Source organism: Prunus avium, chromosome 4 (assembly GCF_965620075.1).
Source record: "Prunus avium chromosome 4, drPruAviu1.hap1.1, whole genome shotgun sequence".
NCBI classification, from domain to species: Eukaryota; Viridiplantae; Streptophyta; class Magnoliopsida; order Rosales; family Rosaceae; genus Prunus; species Prunus avium.
The window spans coordinates 23150283-23172692 of NC_142287.1; the positions used below are offsets into that span (position 1 = coordinate 23150283).

The following is a 22410-nucleotide window of genomic DNA, read 5'->3' on the forward strand; positions in this document are numbered from 1 at the left end:
GCCTAAGTGAAGGTAATAATGAGACTTCATTTTTTTTTTTGTAAGGCTTACTTGAGTCAGAGAGGATCTGCTGTCCCATTTTATGTGTCTTTCGGTGTCCCTTCTCTGTATAATTGACACCTGTATTTTGATTTAAGACATTATTTATTCAGATTTCATCATTTCGATTTTACCCTTCTCATTGGTTTTATTTTTTATAATAACCAAAATTGAATAAATTTAGACAATTACTGGTCTGCCATCTCCAAATCTCTCATTTTACACCATGAAAGATCCCAAATCTCTCATTTTCCCCTCACCTACAAGTGGCCGCCGTGCCCATTGCTCAACACACAGGAATTTCATCTTGGGTGAAATAAAATAAACTACAAATATATATATATATATATATATATATATATCAAAGAAGCCCAATTTGATGATTCATAGTAGCATCCTTCTGATAAACCATATCAACCCGCATTTGCTGTAGAAGTATATGTCGAAGTGGTGGCATAAAAGGAACACACAATTATCGTTATAAAAATTATGTCTATTTATAAAAATTATTTTACAAAAGGATATATTTTACAAAAGGATATTAAAACTATGAATTATAAAAATTTGTCTAAATCAAATTGACAATGGATTTTGATAATTTGTGGATTGCGATGGGTGTTTCTTCGTTTGTCTTTACAAACAGGTCACGAGTCATCAAATAAATTCATTTCTTTTCATTTGTCAAAAAAAACTTTCCTTTCTCCTACCTATTGTCATAACATTGACTTTACACTTTGGTTTTTCTGAAGCTGCTTCACATTTTAATATGGAATCAGAGCATGTTACTCATGTTGATGTATGCTCACGTTAATCAATTTATTTCATTAGTTTTGAGCAAAATGAAATAAATTCTGTTTCTAAAAGATTAACATGCCAACCAATTGGCATAAATGGGCTTAGCTAAATTAGCTAGAGCGGAATATGCTCCCCACTTTGCACCCGAATTCAAATCCCCCTTTCCGTAGTTTAGATTATATTAAAGTAGAATATTATTTGTATATATAAAAAAAAAGAAAAAAAAACCAACCAATGTGAATAATCTATATATCTATATATATAAAGCAAAAGGCAGAGAATGGTGAAACATTCAAAATACCAAAAAATGCCCTTGGTTAATGCAAACATTAAGAATTGAAATTATTAATTAAATGAGGATAATATGGTAAATTCACACTTTTTCATATTAAAAAAATTAAAATTAAAAGAAAAATCAGATAATGAATCCTATTTTTATGGAACACAACTACCCATTATTTTTTTCAATTCTAAAAAAAATGTCTCTCATAGGCGCGGAAGCGCATGTGGAGAGGCTAGTATATATAAAGCAAAAGGCAGAGAATGGTTAAACATTCAAAATACCAGAAAATGCCCTTGGTTAATGCAAACATTAAGAATTGAAATTATTAATTAAATGAGAATAATGTGGTAAATTCACACTTTTTCATATTAAAAAAAAAATTAATTAAAAGAAAATCAGATAATAGATCCTATTTTTATGAAACACAACTACTCATTATCTTTTTTAATTCTAAAATAAATTTAAAATTTTAAAAAAAACCCCTCTCACAAAAAGAATGAAAATAAATGCGAAGTTCCATAGCTCACGTTGACTAAAGCCTAAACCTTCGTCATTCGCTGGGCCTAAGTCCCTTTATTGAGCATGTTGGAAAGAATAACGGATAGAAAAATACTAACACAAGCCCGTTTATGAGATCTTTTTTTGTTTTTTGTTTTTGGTTTTTGGGTGCAGAAAGTTTATGAGATCTATGGAACTTGGGATATTAAGAAAATTTCATAAAAACAAGGAATTCACATATTCATGCTTCAAGATAACCTTGCTGCTTTTTTCAAAAGTGTCCGTTGAGAAATAGTTGGTAGCATATACATGTTGTATGACATGAATAGCTAAATGGTCTTTATCACCCAACCTATCTATTGTTCAATAACTCACACCACTTCGATCTATAAACTAAGGGCCCTCTCATCTTCCCTCTCAATTCCATCTTCACTCTCATTCTCACTTCCATTTTCCCTCTTTTTCCTCTATACTCTAGCACAAAAAATAAAAACTAAAAACTAAAATTGCAATGGTTATCAAACGGTCCCTAAGTTACTTGTTTTGAAAGTATGCACAACAAGTAAACAAAGCAGCATGAACCTATATACCACGAATTAATCGCTTCTTAACGGCCCTCCAAAAGTGTAATCGATATTTCGTTTGTTGAAGATGTTTGATTACCTGAAGAAAAGCCTACTTCATGTGATTCCTTTTCTATAAAGAAACCAGGTTGTTTGGGCTGAGCCAATGCAATCTCACTTCCCAGCATGATAACCACAGATGCCATACTTGGTCTATCCTCAGGATGATGTTGCACACATAAGAGACTAACATGGATGCAACGTAACACTTCCGATAGAGTACATGAGCTTTCAAAACACGTATCAATCAGTTCTAAAGGCCTTCCTTGAATCCACAATCTCCATGCCTAAAACATGTCAAAACTCCTCTGTGATCAATTGCCATTCACACGTCTAATATGTATCAAGAAGAAATTATACTGCTGATTCTTACATGTCCAATAAGGTTATGACTGTGGTTTGGATGGTAGAATCCCTTATTTTTCCTTCCACTTATGACCTCCAGCACCAAAATACCAAAGCTAAAGACATCAGATTTGACAGAAAACAGCCCATAGATAGCATATTCAGGTGCCATGTAACCGCTGTAGAAAGTATAAACATCATATGGAAGTGAGAACATAATAAACCATTGATGGGGATGAACAGTAGATCGTGGAAAAATATTCAAAGGAAAACTTACTATGTTCCAACCACTCTGTTTGTATTTCCACCAGTCTGATCTCCTCCAACTAATGTTCTAGCCAAGCCAAAGTCTGAAATTTTTGGATTCATTTCATTATCAAGTAAAACATTACTTGCTTTGAGATCTCGATGAATAATCCTTAGCCTGGAATCCTGATGGAGATAGAGGAGACCCCGAGCAACTCCGCAAATAATGTGGAAACGTTTAGGCCAATCTAACAATAGTTCTCCTCTCGCACTATCTGGCAAGTTTAATCCAAATTCAACTTCAGTTCAAAACTGTTTAAAAACCTACATATGAATTATTTTAAAGCAATTGATTCTGCCTAAAATTTTAAGGTACCAAAGGTCCAAACCAAAAATAAAGGAGTCCAGGCTTCTGTTGGGCATGTATTCATAAATCAGCATTTTCTCCTCTCCTTGAACGCAGCATCCAAGAAGCTTTACAAGATTTCGATGCTGAAGCTTTGCAATCAGTATAACTTCATTCTTGAACTCATTCAATCCTTGGCCAGAACTTCTTGAAAGCCTCTTCACAGCAATTTCTTGTCCATCTGGTAGTGTCCCCTGGAAATTTACAGTATTTCAAAATATTGTGAAACTCTGGATGTAGTTATTTTTTCTTAGTTTGGCCCTTAAAATACAAGTTACAAATTTACCCTGTAAACGGGTCCAAATCCACCTTCTCCGAGCTTGTTATGGCTTGAAAAGTTATCTGTGGCACTAGCTACTGTGGGCAGGTCAAAGAGCGGGAGCTCCAGATCCTCCTCTGGTTCCCCTTCATTGTTCACATTTGTTTCACCTATCTCTGTTTTCCCGCATGTAGTAGAAATGGGGTTGATGTCAGTGATAGCTTATACACGAAATTAAACTCCATACAACTTTAAATCCCTTTCTGTCAAATATTCATCAAAACACAATCAAACAACACCCACAAATTTTTTGCAAAGATGGTCAAGGTAGTTAATGTACCTTTTAATTTTCTCCTGTTTCGGTGAAGGTAATATCCAACTAACAGCACTACAGAAAACACTACTGCTACGGAAACTGCAATTATCATTGCTGTCTTCACTTTACCACCACTTTCTTCATCATGTTTGCATGATGCAGTAGAGAAGATGAGTAAAAAATGCAGCAAACAATAAAGGAAAAATCAGGTCAATGATTTAACTTAGATAGAAGAAAAATGGATTTCTTATCAAAACAACATGGAATCAACAATCGAGCTAAATGTCACATAAAAAGTATTTAACAAGCAGCCAATGTTACAAAGTTCCATACCTAATTCTGAAGCTGACATTCGAATATACAGAACCTGCCCAGCATCTGGAAACTGCCTGATATCTATTAGATCACTAAACCAGATGGCGCAGCCAGTACCTCCTCCTCTGATATCCGAGCTTGCATAAGCCATACAGGAACAGTTGTTCAAGCATTTGGTTCTGCATTCCTTGAGATTCATACTTTTGTTCACCCAAGAATGTGTAGTATCTGGCAGTTTCAAGCCAACAAATTTGACAAACCCATCTTTATATCTTTCCTGGCAGCTTAATGGTTTATTGCGCACACATCCTAGAGACCAGTCCATCAAATTCCATTTTTCTTGAGACACAGGCTCGAATCCTTTCAGACATTGGCAGACTGGATTCTCATCAATGATACACTTTCCATTGGCTCCACAGAGGCCATAATTATCACACAAGTCTCTTGGTACTGATGAATAGGCCTTCCAAGTTTGATCTGCTTCAATCCACGTAAAGCGATCACGAGTACTGGTGGTTTGGTTCAAAACTATTCTTGAGATTACAGACTCATTTTGAAGGTTGTACGTGTAGTACACTTCATCATCATTATAGACAAATTCGAAACTATAAAGTGGATTAGGCATTAATTCTGGTGAACCACTGAATCTCAGGCCATTCCATGGGCCACCACGATAGTATTTTGCAGTGCCTTTCCGAACATATCCCTCAGGATAAGTATCACGTTCCATTTCAATCCCATAAGTGAAATCTCCAGGACACGGGTCTTCTGAATTTTTCCAAGCTGATAAACTCCATTTTATACCTGTCCTGAAGTCCCATCCTATCTTCATTCCTGGTAAGAACGTATCAGAAGGATAGTCAAAGCTTTGCCACAAATAGGTTCCTGCATCTCTTAGTGTTAGTACTAAATTCCCAGAATCTAAAAGCTCTACTGTTGCACTTCGGGCATGTTTAGCTGAGCTTATCCACCAAACAACACTCTTATTCTGACCTAACAGCACAAGATGTCCTGTACTGTTTATCATCAAGATGCCGGAAGAATCATTAATGGGGTTGCATCTGTTTGCAACCCACACAACAGTTCGAACTGGGATGTTCTTGTACCAAATTCCCAAGTAACGATTCTCGGGACTACCTGGACTGAAGAAACCAAGCTCAAAGCTTCCACCTTTGGAAACCAAGGTTGTTCCATCACGGATAGACTGGGAGGGACTAATGCTATCAACTGCAAAGGAAAGTGTGAATAACAGAAAGAGCAAATTAGTACCGATCATAAACGAAAAACAAAGATGACCCATTTAGTTTTTGTTCTGGATCTCCCTTCCTACTGGTTCCATTCATGTTAAGGATAGAATTAGAAAACACCCTTGTGATTGTTAACTGAGAAGACCCTGTATGTACCGTGAAGGAAACCACAATTGACTGGTAAGTAGTATGCATTGAAAACATAGGCAACTTCTGATGTTTACAAAATGCTGATGTATTTATCAAGAAAAGAACATTATATGCTGGAATTCACATAGCCAATCATAGCATATGTATTTCTCAGTATGTTATGAGTGCAAGAAATGCCATCCTCATTCAAACATCAAACGATGGTGGAAAAATTGCAGGTCAAAATAGAAACTTTTTTTGTTACCTTCTGTCTTGATCGATAGATCACGTAACTGTGTAGAGATATGGTACAAACCAGTTGGCCAAATGAGCGCATCAATGCTTGGTCTCGGACACCACCAATCAGCAAATGAAAGACCAAAAATTTGTTGTAGTGAAGAAAGAATTTCCCTCCTTTCACATTCACAGGTTGCGTCTTGCGTTTCATTCTCCAGCTAAGTTCTGGTAATTAAGGTCACAATCAACAGAGGAGTGTCTCGGGAAATAAAAAGCCTGAGAAAGAAATTTGAGTTTTTCGCTCAAGTTTTTCTTTTTCTTTATTCCAGATTTTGAGCACATTTCACTTTCAAATTTGAAAAGAGAATTAAAAGAGGGTTCCAGGGTTATGCGGGGAGCTTTTTCTTGGGAAAATTGAATTGACTCAACTAAAGGATGCAAGGAGGCTAAATCTGGAGCAAAGGTTTTACAGAAGACTTTTTCACACGTTTTGGCTTGATTTTCTAAAGAGTAACCCCAAATTCAATGAGATTGTTGGGAAGCTTGGAAACTTTCTTGGAGGTTTATGAATTAGTTTGGTAAATGGGGAATTGATTTGTAATAGCTCTAGTTTGGGAAAGGGGAAATGATTTGTAATAGCTCTAGGTGTGACTTCCAGTATGTTGTAATTCCAGGTGCATGACTTTCTATCCCAAGCATTAATGGGGTGGCTGGAATCTTGGGCGGCTGGAAGGTTGCCACGAGTAAGTCAGTTTGGGGATGAGCAGCTGGACATCCAAAAGTAAGCCTGTAAAATGGGCTGAGCCGAGTCAAGCCAGTTCGACCCTGAAAAATACGAGCCCAAGCCCTACCCTATAAGAGCATTTCCAGCAACAAACCCTTGCCATGGCAAAGGGGGGCTAGGGCTGACACTATTCACATGAATAGTGGCTGCCCTTGCCTTTTTTAGCTATGTGTGTTTCCAGCAATCAAACTCTTGCCATGGCAACTACTATTCATTTTTTTTGTTTTTTTCACAATTTTTTTACTTAAACAATTATTTTGGATAATATTTTCGGGTAAGATTTTTGGGTTCCTACGTGTCAATACTATTCATATCAGATAAGATTTTCGGTATTTTTTTTTTAAAGTGAAGAGTATTTGTTGGTATTTTTATAGAAAATAAATTCAGTATTTTTTTTGGAATTTTTAAAACATTTTTTCGATTTTTTTTCAATTTTTTATTGCACAAAAAATCGTCGCCGTTGGATTGCTGGAAAAAATCGAATCGGAGAGCCCCAGCAGCAACCACGTGGCAGAGAGTACTGTGCGCGGCACTGTAGCGATGCACTGTAGCGCTGACGTCATCAATGACGTCAGCTTGCCCGAGTTTTGGACCTGGGGCTAGACTTGCCCTCGGGCCAACCCAGTTTGCTGGGTCCCACTGCTTGCCCGGGCTGGGTTTTGTTGCTGGAAATAGGTTTTTGGGCTTGCCCCCCCCCCCCAACCCTCCCCGCTGGAAATGCTCTAACGGACTTTCTTGGCCCTTAAATGGGCCGGGCCGAGCAAGCTCCATATGAAATGTGCTAAGCCCAAACCCTACCTACGAGCTTAACAATTTCGGGCTTTTAGTTCGGGCCTATACGGCCCATGCCATTTTTTGGAACAAAATAATATTTAGAGATTTTAATACCAACTTAGACATTAATCACAAATATTTAGAGATTCTAATACCAAATTTGCCAAAACTCAGTACAAAAGTAGTTTAATTATGGACTAGACATTCTAGGCCCACGCACTCGTGCTTGATGGCTATCAAGTCTGTGAAGATATTTATAAAACACAAAATAGCTGAAGTGAATGTGTGCAGGCGATGTGGGACTGCCTATCATACTTTATGGTTATTTAGCTTTTGTTTTGATGCACCATGCTTTGGGTTGGTTCTTTCTAATGGATATATCTTTGATTAATTTGTGTGCACACACGTCCTCATGTACTAGCTTGAAGGAGTGATTCAAACTTCAAATATATTTTTCTAAGTTCAATCAAACCAATTAAATGATAGGTAACAATCATAGCCTTATAAATGAATGGTTTAGTAGGCAATGATTATAGGCTTAGTAGCTAGAGAGGTTGATATAAACATGTGGCTCATATCATTAAGGGGTCGTTTGGTACGGCGGACTGTTATGGACTGGACTAAATCCTGGGATTGTCTTGGACTGGCTTGGCTTGGCTTGGCCTAAGCTGGATTAAGTACTTGCCTACGTTTGGTGCTTCGTCGGACTAAGAAGCTGGATAACAAAAATAGTACTATCCTGTGTTTGGTTTATGCTCGGGCTGGGACAAAAAAATTTAAAATTTTCTTTGAAGTGATAATATTTTAATTATCAACTATTTTTACTATAATTCCAAGACCAAAAATTGGTATTAAATTTTCCAAAACTTGCCTATATTTTAAGAACATTTCTAAAATGTGAAAGCTCAACTTCCCTAATGCAAATTGCCAAACCGTCACTAAGTAATTGCAAACACAACATGCAATTGCAATCACAGTTTGCAAAAACCAAATGTCTGTTTGCAAACACAACATGCAATTGCAATCACAGTTTGCAAAAACAAAATGTGATTAGCCACATGACCTCTACCCTTTTATTCTTCTTTTCTTCGTTCAAACATGGTGGTGAGACAAGCTCCAAACCATCCCAACATCATATAAAGCAAAAGTCATATAATATTTATAGATGCAAAAGTTAGATATTTTATATATATGCGTCATCCACATGGCTTGAAATTACAAATTCACTTTCACATATTACTTTCCACAAGCGCACAGACTAACAATAATAATAATAAACCAAAAACCCACTAAATAATATATATAAATAAACATCCACAATTCCAAACTGAGACTAATAAAGCAGCAAAAACAAAAGCTATAGCAGCTACTTGTGGTATTTCTAAGGTGGGAGATGCACTTGTGGTGTTTCCAATTTATCAGATGTTGCCTCCTTCAAGCATTTTCGTTGAGCAATTGCTCAGCAAAGGATTTTTTGATATCAGCATCAAGTGACTTGAACAGAGATATTGTTTGTGGCTTATCCAAAATGACTTTTAATGCTTTAATTTGATCCATAGCAGAAAATCCCATTTCCTTGACTTCTTTGGCAATATCAGATCGATCTTCATTACCTTTTAAGAAAGCATCAGTCACCATTTGCATTCTTTTTCCAGATACTTCAAACAATTTTTCCAATGCAGTCACAATTCTGTCTTCATCACTTGAGCCTCTTTTCCTCTTGTTTTGACTAGCCACAGATTGGCTGCCCTCCTTGTTTATTGACATGGGAGATGTATCATTGTCATCACTAGCATCAACTTCATTATTCCCTTGCTCTTCCATCATCTCACTGGGGACTTCAGCTCCTTTTCCTTTAGCACGATCCTTTCCAAAAATATTAGCAAGTCTATCAAATAATGGGAATGATTTGCTCCTCCATTCAGCTGCATTCTTGTGGTGCTACAATAAAATAAGACACCACTTAGTTTATGTTTAACTATGTAACAAAAAACAAATCTCTGTAATGAAATATAGGCAAGTAGTACCTGCACATAAGTCTCCCAAGCTTCATTACTATCAACTTCAATGCATTTTTTTAACATCATTCCATGCAAATCCACTTGTGTTTATGATGTCATAAATTATACTATATTGTTTTTTCCACCATTTTAACTTTGATTCAATGTGTGGACTTGCCTTTAGCTAAGCACCAAGACATAGATTATTCAAAAACTTCTCCATTTGGAGCAAAGTACCATATTTGAAATTACCAGTCTCACATCAATGGCCTCTAGCCACAAAATCTTCAAGCACTGTCAGCAATTGCTCTTCCTCAAATTTAGACCATGACCGCCTAGTTTGTTTCCTCCCTTGCTCAAAGTCTTGATTGGTATCAACACTTTCCATTCCTATTATTACTCCACACATATAAAGCAACACTATATATCATCATTGAACTAAAGAAAAACAAACAACAAAAGAAATATGTAACATTGACAAACAATAGGTAACAACAGCAAGGTTGTCAAAATTATAACATAATTGGTCAAGTCAATATAACAATCATAATCATTATTCAAATTGCAAAGTGCTTAATCCTCAAGCAAATTAATACATGCTTAAGTTTGAATGGTGATCTTTCAAATACAAATTGAAACAGAATTCACAAATTGGCTAGCTATTCATAAACCACAAATTGAAACAGAAACCACAAATTGCCTAGTTATTCCTAGTTGCCCCCCACTCATTATATAGTTGCAAGGCCAAGTCATCCCTCCATGCAGTCCATTGATTGGATGCTTCGACAGTGCCAATCGTATCACCTTCTACCGTATTTTCTGCCTCATTAATTTCATTCACTTCATGCTCCATTGGATCCATGGACATCTCCCTCATAATGAGATTATGTAAAAGACAACAAGCTGTAATTATCCGACATTGCGTCTTTATAGGGTAAAAAGACGGACTCCTTAGTATGCCCCACCTAGCTTTCAACAACCCAAAACATCGTTCTATTACATTTCTTGCTTTTGAATGCCTCATATTAAAATATTCTTGATGATTTGCAGCTGTATATCCATCTCTCCATTCGGATATATGATACCTTGTTCCTCTATATGGTGCAAGAAATCCCTCACCATTTGTGTAACCACCATCTACCAAGTAATAATAACCTAATAACCAAAAATTGACAATTCCTATTAGTGTTGGTATATAAATTTAATTCAAAATTGCACATAAAGTGAATACTTACTAATGGCCTTACCCGTGGGAACTTTTAACCAATTTGGCCTAGTTATGTTATCACGAAGGATTCGAGAGTCAGATGCAGATCCCTCCCAACCCAGCAATACAAATATAAACTGCATGTCACGTGAGCAAACAGCCAACACATTTGTTGCAATTTCACCCTTCCTAGTTCGATATCTTGGTTTATCAGTTTCAGGCACACGAACTTTAATGTAAGTTCCATCTAGAGCTCCCAAGCAATTCTAGTAAAAGAAAGGTTATCTTTAATTAAGTTCTAAAAATTTCAAAAGAAGACAAAGCAACTTACTAGAATTTCTCCAAATTTCCAATACATAATAAACATACCTTAAAACATTTCCATCTATACTCTGTGCAACTCTCACCCACAGGTTCCGGCACTCTCAATAGGTTACCTTTCAATCTTAAAATTCCTTGCAACACAGAGTTGAAGTACCTACTAATGGTCTCACCCGATCGAATAAATCTACTTCTAATAGTATGATTCTTAACATGATGTGCAAGTACATGTAAGAATATACACACTTGTTCCTCCAAAGTCACCAAACCATAATTTTTAACCCTTCCATTAGTGTGAAGCAACTCACATAATATACCAAACTTCCTTAAATCCATTCTTAATTCGCTCTCACACACTACATCATTCTCCAATATACTATTTAGATAACGCAACCGCGTCTCACGTCTAACAAAGGAATGATTATTAAGGTCACATCTTTCTATAAGCCATTGATTTCTCCTCATTTTGAACATCATAAGCACAAGAATTGTGCAACCACACATTGCCTCTAAATGCCACATCTCCATCAGTAATATCAACAAAAGCTTTCTTCGATCCATATCTAATAAATCATAGAAACCACCAAAAATTAAGCATGTATATTTTTATAAACCAACAAAGCATATGTTTAGATAATATATATACAAACCAACAAAGTTTTTGCATTGCTTATGGTACATGTTTCTTTTTTTTCTTTTTTTTCACCGGAAACAATTACATATGTTTAGATAATATATCTAGTCATTCTGTTGCAAACGACAATGACTTTCATTAAATTTGTTCAAAACTCCAATTCCACCCATCAATTTATTCATATTTTCCCATTCCAAACAAAAACCCCGTAATCAAAACAATTCAAAACTGAAAACCCTAGAAAAATACCCAATTATAATCCATGAAACAGAAACCACAAATTGCCTAGAACATTTCCAAAATGTGAAAGCTCAACTTCCCTAATGCAAATTGCCAAACCGTCACTAAGTAATTGCAAACACAACATGCAATTGCAATCACAGTTTGCAAAAACCAAATGTCTGTTTGCAAACACAACATGCAATTGCAATCACAATTTGCAAAAACCAAATGTCTGTTTGCAAACACAACGTGAAATTAGCCACATGACCTCTACCCTTTTATTCTTCTCATTCCAAATAAAAACCCCATAAACAAAACAATTCAAAATTGAAAACCCTAGAAAAATACCCAATTATAATCCAATGAAAATTAACCAATACAAATGTTAACTCTCATCAAATTAAGCTAACTACAAACAACCACATAATCAAAACTTTAAAATCAAACTAAGAAATACCAAATTGAACCCATCAAATATCACCAAGGAGAGAGACAAACAGAGAAGAAGAGTGGAAAGAGAAGAAGAGAGTTGAACAACTAACCTTGAGTGAGTGAGAGTAGAGCATAACAGAAGATTAAAACAAAGCAACGTGGAAGAGGAGAGCCAGAGCATGTCGAAGAGAAGAGCAGAGCAGAGCAACGTTGGATAATGGCAGACTCAATAGCGACTTCGTTATTTAGAGACACCTCTTCAGAGTTCTCTATTTAGTGCCAACGAGTGAAGTTTTTTTTGTGGGCTCGGATTATATAGTCTCATTTAACTTAAAGATGGGCTGCACCAAACATGGGCTTGTGGTTTTATTTAAGCTAGTCCTATCCAAGCCAATCCAAGGAGGTGTACCAAATAGCCCCTAAGTTGATTGGGTAGAAACATGGTAGCTAGTGAGGGAGGAACATGTTATCTATCATTAAGTTGATATCAACTTCCGAGATCTATGGGTTTGATGGATGAACATCCATACCCATTGATATTAATTTCCCATATCTATTACTTGAATCAAGTATAAAGTTTTCATATCTCCCTTTCTTCCATTCCAAGGGCAAATGGAAGAGGTAGTGGGAATGAAAACTTATTTATGTGAAAATTTATTGTAGTTTTCATCTCTCTTTCTTCTCACTTGGAGGAGGATATTATTTTATCTCTTACAAAACACAAGCACATGGATGACTCTTCCCTACTAGCAATTCCACATCGGTTTCTTAAGGAACCCTCTACTTTTTATTTATTTATATTTTTTTATTTTTAAATCCTTTTATAAAACGCTTCAACCTTTCATAGTAGTCCATGGGCTTTAAGTCCACTTTCCTCCCATATGTTTTTGTTTTGTTTGTTCTTAAATGCATTTAAGTAGAATTACATTTAATTATAAGAGTTATTAATTTAAATAAAAATTAATTTATTATATTAGGGCTGGGCTGGGCTTTTTAAAGGCTTAAAAACATGGCTCAAGCCTTGCCCATTAGACATCGGGCCGGGCTAAGCCCGCCTATTATATCGAGTCAGGTAAGCCCATAATTAAAAAGATCGATCCGAGTTGTCAAGTTCAGGCTAGCCCATCGGGCCTGGGCTTTATTTACAGGGCTATCCAAAAGTATTGAATATGTGCAGCTGATGTGTTGTAGTAGCCAATGCATTAATGTGGAGGGTTCTCATCCCAAGGGCATTGATGAGGTGGCTGGCAAGATGAGGTAGCCGTTGAATGGAAGCTCCCTACTTGTCTATTAAAGGAGGAAGCGCAGAGATTACAAATATGGACCAGCCCAATGGGGAGCTGAGAGTTGAGAGCTTGCTTGTAAGTCTAGAAATCAAGGAGGGAAAACTAAGTGAGAGAGTTCATGTTGGGGCCCAAAATGTCACAAGAAACCCAAAGATATTTCAAGCCCAATATAACATGCAATGTTGGTCATGCGTTAATCTCAGCTATATTTTGGGAATTAATTCATTAAATAAATATACAATTAATGTACATGTCATGCCATGCCAAGCAAATAATACATTTTCCTATGCTAAACCACCCGACAAGCTTAAGTGGGCCCAAGCCACATATATGTATGGGGCTTGTTGAGTGGGTTATGGTGTGAATGGTTAGAAGGATCCTTGAGACCTATCAAAGGTTCAAAAGAATGGAGATTTTGGGTAGCTTAGGAGCCCTAAAACCCAAGCCCATTTTCTTGAGCCCATTGGTGCTGCACCTCTTCTACCAACCTTCCCGCATTAAATCACCAACCCAATAACTCTTCTACCAGCATCAAAGCTCAAGCTACCACGTGTCTTCTTGCAGCACTCTTTCTCCAGCAGCACGTATTATCCAACCGATCTCCAAACTTTCTAGCACTTAACCAATTGCCAACCTGCCAATATTAAAGTCACCAACTCAACTCTCCACTGTCCACCATTAAAGGCCACATATCCAATCTTCCAATGGTGCTGCACCTCCAACACCTATAAAAAGAGGCCTGAACCAAAAACCAGAGGGGGAAGACAGCAAGAGCAAGCCATACTCTCTAGCTACTGGAAACATCATATTCAAGCACAATTTCATTCATCTTTTTCATCTCATTCCTAATACACCCATTGCTAGAAACAGACCAAAATCAAGCTTAACCCTTTCATTCTTCCCATTTTCTCCTAGGAAGGCAGAGGCAAGCTCACACTCTGCTGGAAATCGCCCAGTTTCAGCCATTCCAAACCCAGAAACAAGCCCTAGCTATCCCAAGCTCAGACATACCAAACTAAGCAGAGGCAAGCTCATCCTTAAACCACCCAAAAACCCAGAAAACCCACTGCGTGAATACACAAAGCCCAAGCCTTCCTCCATCATGCTTCTCTTCTTTCATAACACTACTCCAAGACCTGCACATCACCCAGAAAACCATCATAGTCCTAAAAAACACAACATGCATCTCACCTCCAGCACCCTATTTCAACTCAAGCATCCCAAGCATTCTCTCTTGCTAAATGCATGAAGACTTACCTCTCACGCCACAAGCCTCTCATGCCAAGCCTATATGATCTGTGTACAATATCAAAGTATCAGTCTCAATATCAGCTGCTATATTTCATCACAGCTGCCAGGAACTTCATCTTCTTCAACATCTTCACCAGCACTGTTTCACTACCTGCAACACTATCCCACTTCAAGAAAAGCACTTCCAATACAACAAAATCAAGCAAAATCATTCCAGTACCTGTTATGCATCAAAACCTGCAAAGAGCCACTGAAGATGACCAGAACATTTCCTAAGAATCGGCATTCTTTCGGGATATTTTGGGGCCTAATCCTTGAACCTAGGTGAAGGGGCAACGCCACTCTCTCTTTATAGCGGCCCAAGTTTACCTAGAGCTGCTGTAACAAAAAAGGCCCATACAGTTCACAAGAGCATCAAAAGTTTGAGCAATGTGTGACACAGAAAAGAGAGCTTGGGGAGAGAATAAAGTTCTAAGGGGGTTTCTTTGTTAACCAAGGTTGTAACTTATTTGTTCATTAGTGAATTTTCACAAGGGGATCACCAAGAGGACGTATGCATAGCCGAACCTTTATAAAACTATGTGTTCTTTGTGTGCTTCCTTATTTTTTTGAGTGTGTGAGTGTTTCATTTATCCTTGTGAGTTGTGAGGGTTTGTTACATAATCTATTGTGAACAAGATCAAAAGGAGTTTCCGCACAACAAGTGGCCTCAGAGCTACATTTGCAGCATGTATTAGTTCATGGCCAAGTGCTTTTACGATTTCCAAAGAGCTAGCGTGTTCGAGATAGCGAGTGACAAGCAAACTGGTAGTGAAAGCAGCTCACATCAATTGAAACAACCACATGTGGTCAGCATGAAGGTGGAGTTGAAGCCTTTCATTGGCAAGGGGAACTTCATACTTTGGCAAAGAAGGATGAAGTCAACCCTTACATAGCAAAATCTCAACGTTGTCTTGGGAGGCAAGGAGAAGAAGCCGACAACCATGACATACGAGGAGTGGGGTGTTCTAGATTAGTTTGCTAGATGAGCCATCGAGAACTACATCGCAGATGAGGTGCTCATCAACGTGATGAAAGACATAGCGAAGCAAACATGGGAGAAGCTCGATGAGATGTTTGCGGGGAAGTTGATGTCCAACAATCTCTTCCTCAAGTAGGAACTCTTTAATTTTCGGATAGAGGAGGGAGGAAATCTAATGGAGCATATAAAAAACTTTAATATGTATGGCTGATTTGCAAGGAATGAAAGTATTGTATAATACAAAGGATAAGGCACTTATGTTTCTAACATCCCTGCCTCCATCCTATAAGCATTTTTGAACGACGCTTATGTTCGTGAAAAGTACTCTGAACTTTGAGGATGTGGTGCAAGATGTGATGATGCATCTGTTGGCGGCGCAAATCTCACGGCCTGGAGCTCCGAGCCGAGGGGATATGCGTTTAACACGTGACGTCCTTCTTTTAGATGCGGTGCTGTTGTGCGCGGGCGTGCCAGCACAGTCTATCGTGCTTCGAGATGGTGATGTAGATGAAATGGTTAAGTGGTGCGCCTGTTTGGGTTCGACTCCTAATCAAACGATTGTGGCCGAGAGAGGAACTGATCTCGGCCGTCATGTTCACGGCCTGAGCTACAAGGCCGTTTAGTGGTGGTATTGATGGTGGATTTTGGGCATTGCTCAAGGAGCAACGGTCGTATGATATATGGGATGAATGAAAGAGTAACAGAGATGGTGCTCCGGCGCCTTGAAAATCAAGGGTCGTATGATATATTGATGAATGGATTTTCCTTACAACCTAACACTACTCTTAGGAAAGCAAGTAAAGATATTGAAAGTGCATTACATGAAAATATAATTTGCTCCGTGGGAGGCTTTTGGTTTGGTGTTTGAACCCTTTAAATGTAGCTTGAACTTGGTATTTATAGGAAGAGCTCTTGGAGGAGTAATCGAGGCTGAAATCTGCGTGGTGGAGCCTGATCAGAGCAAGTGGGTAGTCTAATCGACATTTGGGATCGTGAAGCGTGGTGGTGTGACCCCATGAATCCTGGTAAATCTCGGCCGCCGCCATGATCGTGGGTTCTGCGCTTCTGGCCGTGGGGACGCATTAAATGCCTTGGTCTAGTGGTTGGTGATCTGACCTTATGTTGTAAGAATATTTGTAAGTATGTTTGCGCCTAACCACTCTGATCTCTGTCACCAAATCCTGACTTTAGTCACTTTCCTTCTTCCCTCGTGCATTAAATGCCCTTTTGCGGCTAGTGGGTTTGCTAGTCAGAGGCGTTACTTCATTAAATGAAGCGTGTGACCCGGCTGCCACGTGGCGATTTGACTCTAATCCCTTCGGTCGTGACTCTTTCGTCCTTCGGCCTCGGCCCATAATATCGCGGTCGAGGCCGAGATGATTATGCATTCGCAACTTTTCCTTTGTTTTTTTAGGAAGGCCAAACATCTGACGAAACGCCACGTTTTAGTTCATGAATAGGTGCTAAGGCCGAGGAAGGTCCTTTCGGCCAATTTTTATGGCCGTGATTTAATAGGCCCAAACAGCATCACAGAATGTCCCAACGTTAGGAGGAAAGCTCTTAAGATGTAGATCTAGTCGTAGGAGCCATTCAAGCAAGCATCGAGGCAAGATAAGAAAAATGAGGAATGCTAAGTCTAAGGACAATAAAGGTTGCTTCAAGTGTGGATTCTGAATCATTGGAAGTGAAATTGTCCGATATGGAAGGAGAAATAGAACAAGATGAAGAATGTTGAAGGTTCAAGCGCAGCCAACGTGTCTATCGGAGACACAAATGATGAACGTTTGATGGTTACAAAGGAGAGTAACGAGGAAGTCATGGAAAATTCTTCGGGTGAGAATTCTACTTCAAGCTGGATTTTAGATTCATGATGTTCCTATCATATGTGTTTAAATAAGTTGATGTTTGACACATATGAGGCTAAGGGAGCATGCAAGATTATGTTGGGAGACAAAACTACATGTGAAGTTTTGGGCATGGGGACAGTGAAGATCAAGTTGCAAGATGGTGATGTTTGGAGTCTTAGTGAGGTAAGGTTTGTACCTACACTAAGAATAAATCTACTCTCTCTTGGCTCTCTAGATAGAGATGGGTATTCATACAAGGTCGAATGAGGGAAGTTAGTAGTCACACAAGGTTCCATTGTGGTTATGAGGGGAGAGGTTCAATCAAATAACACATACAAGCTTTTGGGAGATACAACTACTGGTGGAGCAGAAAGTTCTACCAAGGTATACTCGGATGAAAGCAAGGCTGAGTTGGGTGTGTCTTGTACCAAGGAGAGCAGGCAACATATCTTAATGTTAATGAGCCGGTTTAACATAATGTAGTTGTAGGTTCGTTCAACACAAGTTGGACAACGAAGGTTAGTCAAGGTTGCGCTATTGACATTTCATCATCAAAGGTGCTTGATTTCAAGGGGGTAGAAGTTGTGGAGTTGAAGGACAAATTCCACAAAAGTGAAGTCAAGACAGTAGATGATGTTGTTGAACGTAAGCTTCTTGCCAATGTGGTCATGGAAGGGACTCCACTTGAGGTGGAGCTTGACATAGGGTCTGAAGAAGATGGGCAATAACAACAAACTCACAAAGGGGTTTTACTTGAGGTTGATCCATCATAACTGTAAGGTCCGGGCCTAAGGAATCCATCAAACTGTCCGTAGGTTTGGATGGATAGACCAAGAAGTTTCAACCAAGTTTCAGAGTGCTTTAGGGAGAATGAAGCGTGAAAGTTGAAGGGGTGGATTGATGAAAAGGAATGATCCCATGAAGGAATCCGTTTGTAAATCCAAGAGCAAGGTTGGCTGCATGGGGATTTACACAATAAGGGTGGGTGTGCGGTTTGCATACTAAGACATGTCTAGGATTCAAGGTTCCGTGAAAGCGAGGATCAAGGAGTTCAACATGAAGGATCTCATTTCTACACATGAGGTCCATGTTACTCAAGTTTAAACTTGGGTGGCGTACCTCCTCACCTGAGGTGCATTAAGGCAAAAGGTTTCTTGCCCTGGTGGAGCTGTTGGGAGTTACCAAGACGATTCCAAAGAGATTTGAAGATTCTCTGGAGGTAAATGATCTTCACAAAGGAGTTTAGGCTCGCCAATGTGGAGATTATTGGGAAAATTGGCTTACCTAAAGGATGCAAAGAGGATAAGTCTAGAGCAAAGTGATCGATGGCTGGGCAAAAGCTATCGATTGCTTTTAGGTTAGAGACGATCAGAAGCACTTCCTCTCCAAAGCGATCGATCACCCGTGATAAGCGATCGATCTCCTTTGTTCTGCAGAAGACTTTTCCACACGTTATGGCTTGGTTTTACATGTGTTTTCAGTTCCCATTCCAAATAGTTTTGCAACCCCAAAGTCAATGAGATTGCTCTCTTCCCTTCTTCCTTACTGATACGATTTTTACCATCCACGCAAATAAGTTTAAAATCACATAAAATACTTGCAAGAATACAAGGCTATTCATGCAAGGTCATTCTCCTCAAGGACTATTTAGCAATTTATGTAAAAACAATTTCTAATTAACTACCTAAAATTGAAAGTTGAGAAAGATGTTTATGAAATTGTTTGATACTAAAAATTTTTTTTAATAAAAAACAATTACGATTGAAGAAAAGAGTTTTAAATACCAATTTATAAAAGCACTAGGGTTTCACCATCACCTAGCAATCCTATGAATTTTTACAGATTACTTATGATTTGCACATGCCACTTTGAAGGTTAGGTTTTCCTAATTTATATTCTACTTGGAACCTCCAACATAGAACGTATATCCAACATGCAACCCGTCTGGACGTTCGGATCAAATCTGAACATGAAAGACTTATTATGTTTTTGTGAAAACCCTTTGAAAAACCATGCAACCCTTAAGACGTGGTGTTCATCTTAAGTGAAATTACAATTATTAATCACAAGAAGCCAGACTCAATTTTAGGGAACCTTCCGACCAAAATTGCATCCAATTACTTTTCTAAAGATCCTAATGGTGATCATGCATTAAGACAATTAGATAGTTTAAAACAATGATTAACAATTCAAAGTATGCATGCAATCAATCATAAGCAATTAAATAAAAATTACATATTCATGCTAAGGTTCAAGGCTTCACCCTAGCAAAAGGAAATTAGTTAAGCATATTCATAACTGAAATCATGGAAAATATTATTAAGAAGAAAAAGAATGAAAACCCCTTAAAGTCACAAAACTTCAAAACCCTAGCAATTGCTCTTCACAATGTCCCGTTTCAAAAACCAAAAAGAAACCCCAAAATTTCTGTGAAAAAGAACTTAAATACCTCCTAAAACCCAGCTGCCCAATCCCCACAAGGAAACTAATTAAAATAAAATAATACTAGGACATAAAGTCCAAATTGGATTAGGAGAATCTGCCCACAATCTGCCCACCCACGTTTTGAGCTCAAATCTCCTCCAAATCCTAGCCCAAGATAGCTTGTTTGAAAGATAAAAATATTCTGAACACATCTCCAGAAGGCCACGAACCCATCTGAGGTCATTTTGGGCTCTAAAACGCAATAAAAGCCCAAAACGTCACTAGTCCAGCACCGCGCACTGCACATTTATTTTATTGCCAGAAAATAACTGCTTGGTGGACGAATCTGATATTTTAATACGATCAAGCTAAGTGACTAACGAACGTCCTCAAACTAGAATTATTCCAAAATTCGTCCATTTGATTATGTTTTGCTCCAGAGGAAGTCAACAGTCCTATATTGGAAATATAATTCAAAGTATCAAAATTCTTCCAAAATATTAACCAAAATATACTAAGAATGAGGTTAAATATATAATATAAAATATGCCCATCAAAATACCCCCAAACTTAGCTTTTTTGCTTGTCCTCAAGCAAAGCAAATCTAGAAAACAAACACAAAAACTAACGAACTAAAAACTTTAAATAAAACCTAGCTAAACAAAATTTCCATTAAAGTTGCAATCCATAGAAAATGTTAAAAACTAGAACATCTTTTCAATAGATCCAACTAATTCCACCACAGAGTCTAAACTATTTAGAATCAATTAGAAAAGAATTCACAAACTTCCTTCGGTGTAAAGTGAACCATCATAGTTGGAGACTCGATTAAAACCCTTACCTCTCATCCCTTTTATTCATACTTCACATACTTATAGAATCATTCTCATTTTTTTTGTTTTTTTGTTTTTCAGTAACAGCAGTGGTCGTGCAATGTCGGTTCCCTTAAGCTTTCGATCCAACCCGTGTAGCGAGCGTTAGGTCAATGTCTCCCAAACCACTAGGGCTTTAGAGCACTAGGTGTAGAACACCCCTGAGGACTTATTAACTCGGGCTGAAAAGGCTATGAAACCAACTAACCACCCTGCCCCATGCTAAAACTCTACCGTTTGTCTCGAGAATCACTGCTGATTAGGCAGGACTGGCCCGGTTACTAGGCAAAGCTGTGGGTGAGACAATTATTACTTTATAACACATACTAACTTTATTTTATATAGAACAAAAATTAAAACACACTTAGACAAAAAGTTAAGTATTTCAATCTCACTCCCCACAAACCATGCTGGTGTGATGTGCAAATTCAAAGTATAATTCATGAATTAGTGTCTAAGCAACAATAAATAGAAAAGACTGTATTGTGAGATTAATCTTCACCATGTCCATTTGTTCTAACGTTTAAAATAACCTATGGATATTAACTTAAAAATGAAAATGTTAAACAAGACTCAAAAAAATTAAAAATCTAAAATTTACTTTCCCACCCCCAAACTTAAATCACACATTGTCCTCAAGGTGTGGTAAATAAACCGAAGAAACAAGAGCATACCAAACAACTAAATCCTATAAAATAGAAATAAAAAATGAAGAAAATATCCACTACTACAAAATAGTTAAACCACAACACAAAATAGACGACGGTGCATCTTAAAACCGTCGTTATGTTTTAAAAGATGACGGTGTTTTTAAAACCGTCATGATATATCATCTTATACACTACTAGCGTTAGATTGATTTTTAAAAGACGATGCTTGTCACTAACAAGCGTCGTCTTTTAAAACACGCTGAACAAAAAAAAGGCCACTTGATTTTTAAAAGACGACGCTTGTTAGTGACAAGCGTCGTCTTTTAAAAATCAAGTGGCCTTTTTTTTTTTTGTACAAACGACGGTTTTTTTGAAAGAACTGTCGTCTATTATATGTAAAGATGATAGTTTTTTTAAAGAACTGTCGTCTATTATATGTAAAGATGACGGTTTTTTTGAAAGAACCGTCGTCTATTATATGTAAAGACAATGGTTTTTTTGAAAGAACTGTCGTTGTTTTGTTATATAGACGACGGTTTGTGACAAAAAATCGTCGTTAATTGTAGGCAAAATACGACGGTTTTTATTTACAAAAAAAGGCTACTTGATTTTTAAAAGACGACGCTTGTCACTAACAAGCGTCGTCTTTTAAAACACGCTAAAAAAAGGCCGCTTAAGTGAATTCGCGCTTGACAAATTTTCAGATTTTCCCCTGTCTCTAAAAACCTTATCTCTCCCTCCTTGAAACCCTCCTCAGCTCTCTAAAACACCCTCATGAAACTCTCTACAAAATCATTTGAAAATCGATATCAATGAAGGAGTTGAGAGATTGAGGTCTTCGCAAATCCATAAGATGGAGAGGGAGGTTTTGTATTTGAGAATCAAAACTAGTTGGATGATGAAGATCTCGATCTCCAAGCTCTTTAACGATGATCTCCATCTCAGGC

At 37.8% G+C, this 22410-nt stretch overlaps 1 protein-coding gene and 1 pseudogene across 7 annotated transcripts; both read right to left on the reverse strand.

Moving 5' to 3' along the window:
- Positions 1 to 1836: 1836 nt before the first annotated feature.
- LOC110752209 (G-type lectin S-receptor-like serine/threonine-protein kinase At4g27290) lies at positions 1837 to 5956 on the reverse strand. 6 transcript variants are annotated; one of them, XM_088251774.1, is made up of 9 exons: positions 5767 to 5810; positions 5263 to 5352; positions 4144 to 4959; positions 3835 to 3948; positions 3522 to 3670; positions 3219 to 3429; positions 2861 to 3104; positions 2612 to 2762; positions 1837 to 2525 (listed from the first exon to the last, which is right to left on the reverse strand). In XM_088251774.1, exons 3-9 carry the CDS (start codon positions 4955 to 4957, stop codon positions 2223 to 2225), a joined length of 1986 nt encoding a protein of 661 aa, XP_088107900.1. In that variant the 5' UTR covers positions 4958 to 4959; positions 5263 to 5352; positions 5767 to 5810; the 3' UTR covers positions 1837 to 2222. The 6 variants fall into 6 exon arrangements, with proteins under 6 accessions (XP_088107900.1, XP_088107901.1, XP_088107902.1 ...); XM_088251775.1 differs by lacking the exon at positions 5767 to 5810 and adding an exon at positions 5529 to 5741; XM_088251776.1 differs by having other exon boundaries at positions 4144 to 5352; positions 5767 to 5956.
- Positions 5957 to 8730: 2774 nt separating this feature from the next.
- On the reverse strand, positions 8731 to 12355 carry LOC148295063 (uncharacterized; annotated as a pseudogene). The gene is made up of 6 exons (XR_015835321.1): positions 12223 to 12355; positions 10873 to 11387; positions 10544 to 10769; positions 10101 to 10451; positions 9324 to 9686; positions 8731 to 9237 (listed from the first exon to the last, which is right to left on the reverse strand). The product of XR_015835321.1 is annotated as an uncharacterized LOC148295063 (transcript).
- Positions 12356 to 22410: the final 10055 nt, after the last annotated feature.

Excerpts from the sequence above, each read along its gene's own strand:
- LOC110752209 (XM_021952807.2), bottom strand. The coding sequence starts at position 5,425 with ATGGGTCATCTTTGTTTTTCGTTTATGATCGGTACTAATTTGCTCTTT. Across the intron at positions 3,949-4,143 it reads AATGTCAGCTTCAGAATTAG|AAAGTGGTGGTAAAGTGAAG; the intron begins GTATGGAACTTT and ends AACATGATGAAG. Across the intron at positions 3,430-3,521 it reads GATTTGGACCCGTTTACAGG|GGGACACTACCAGATGGACA; the intron begins GTAAATTTGTAA and ends GTAAATTTCCAG.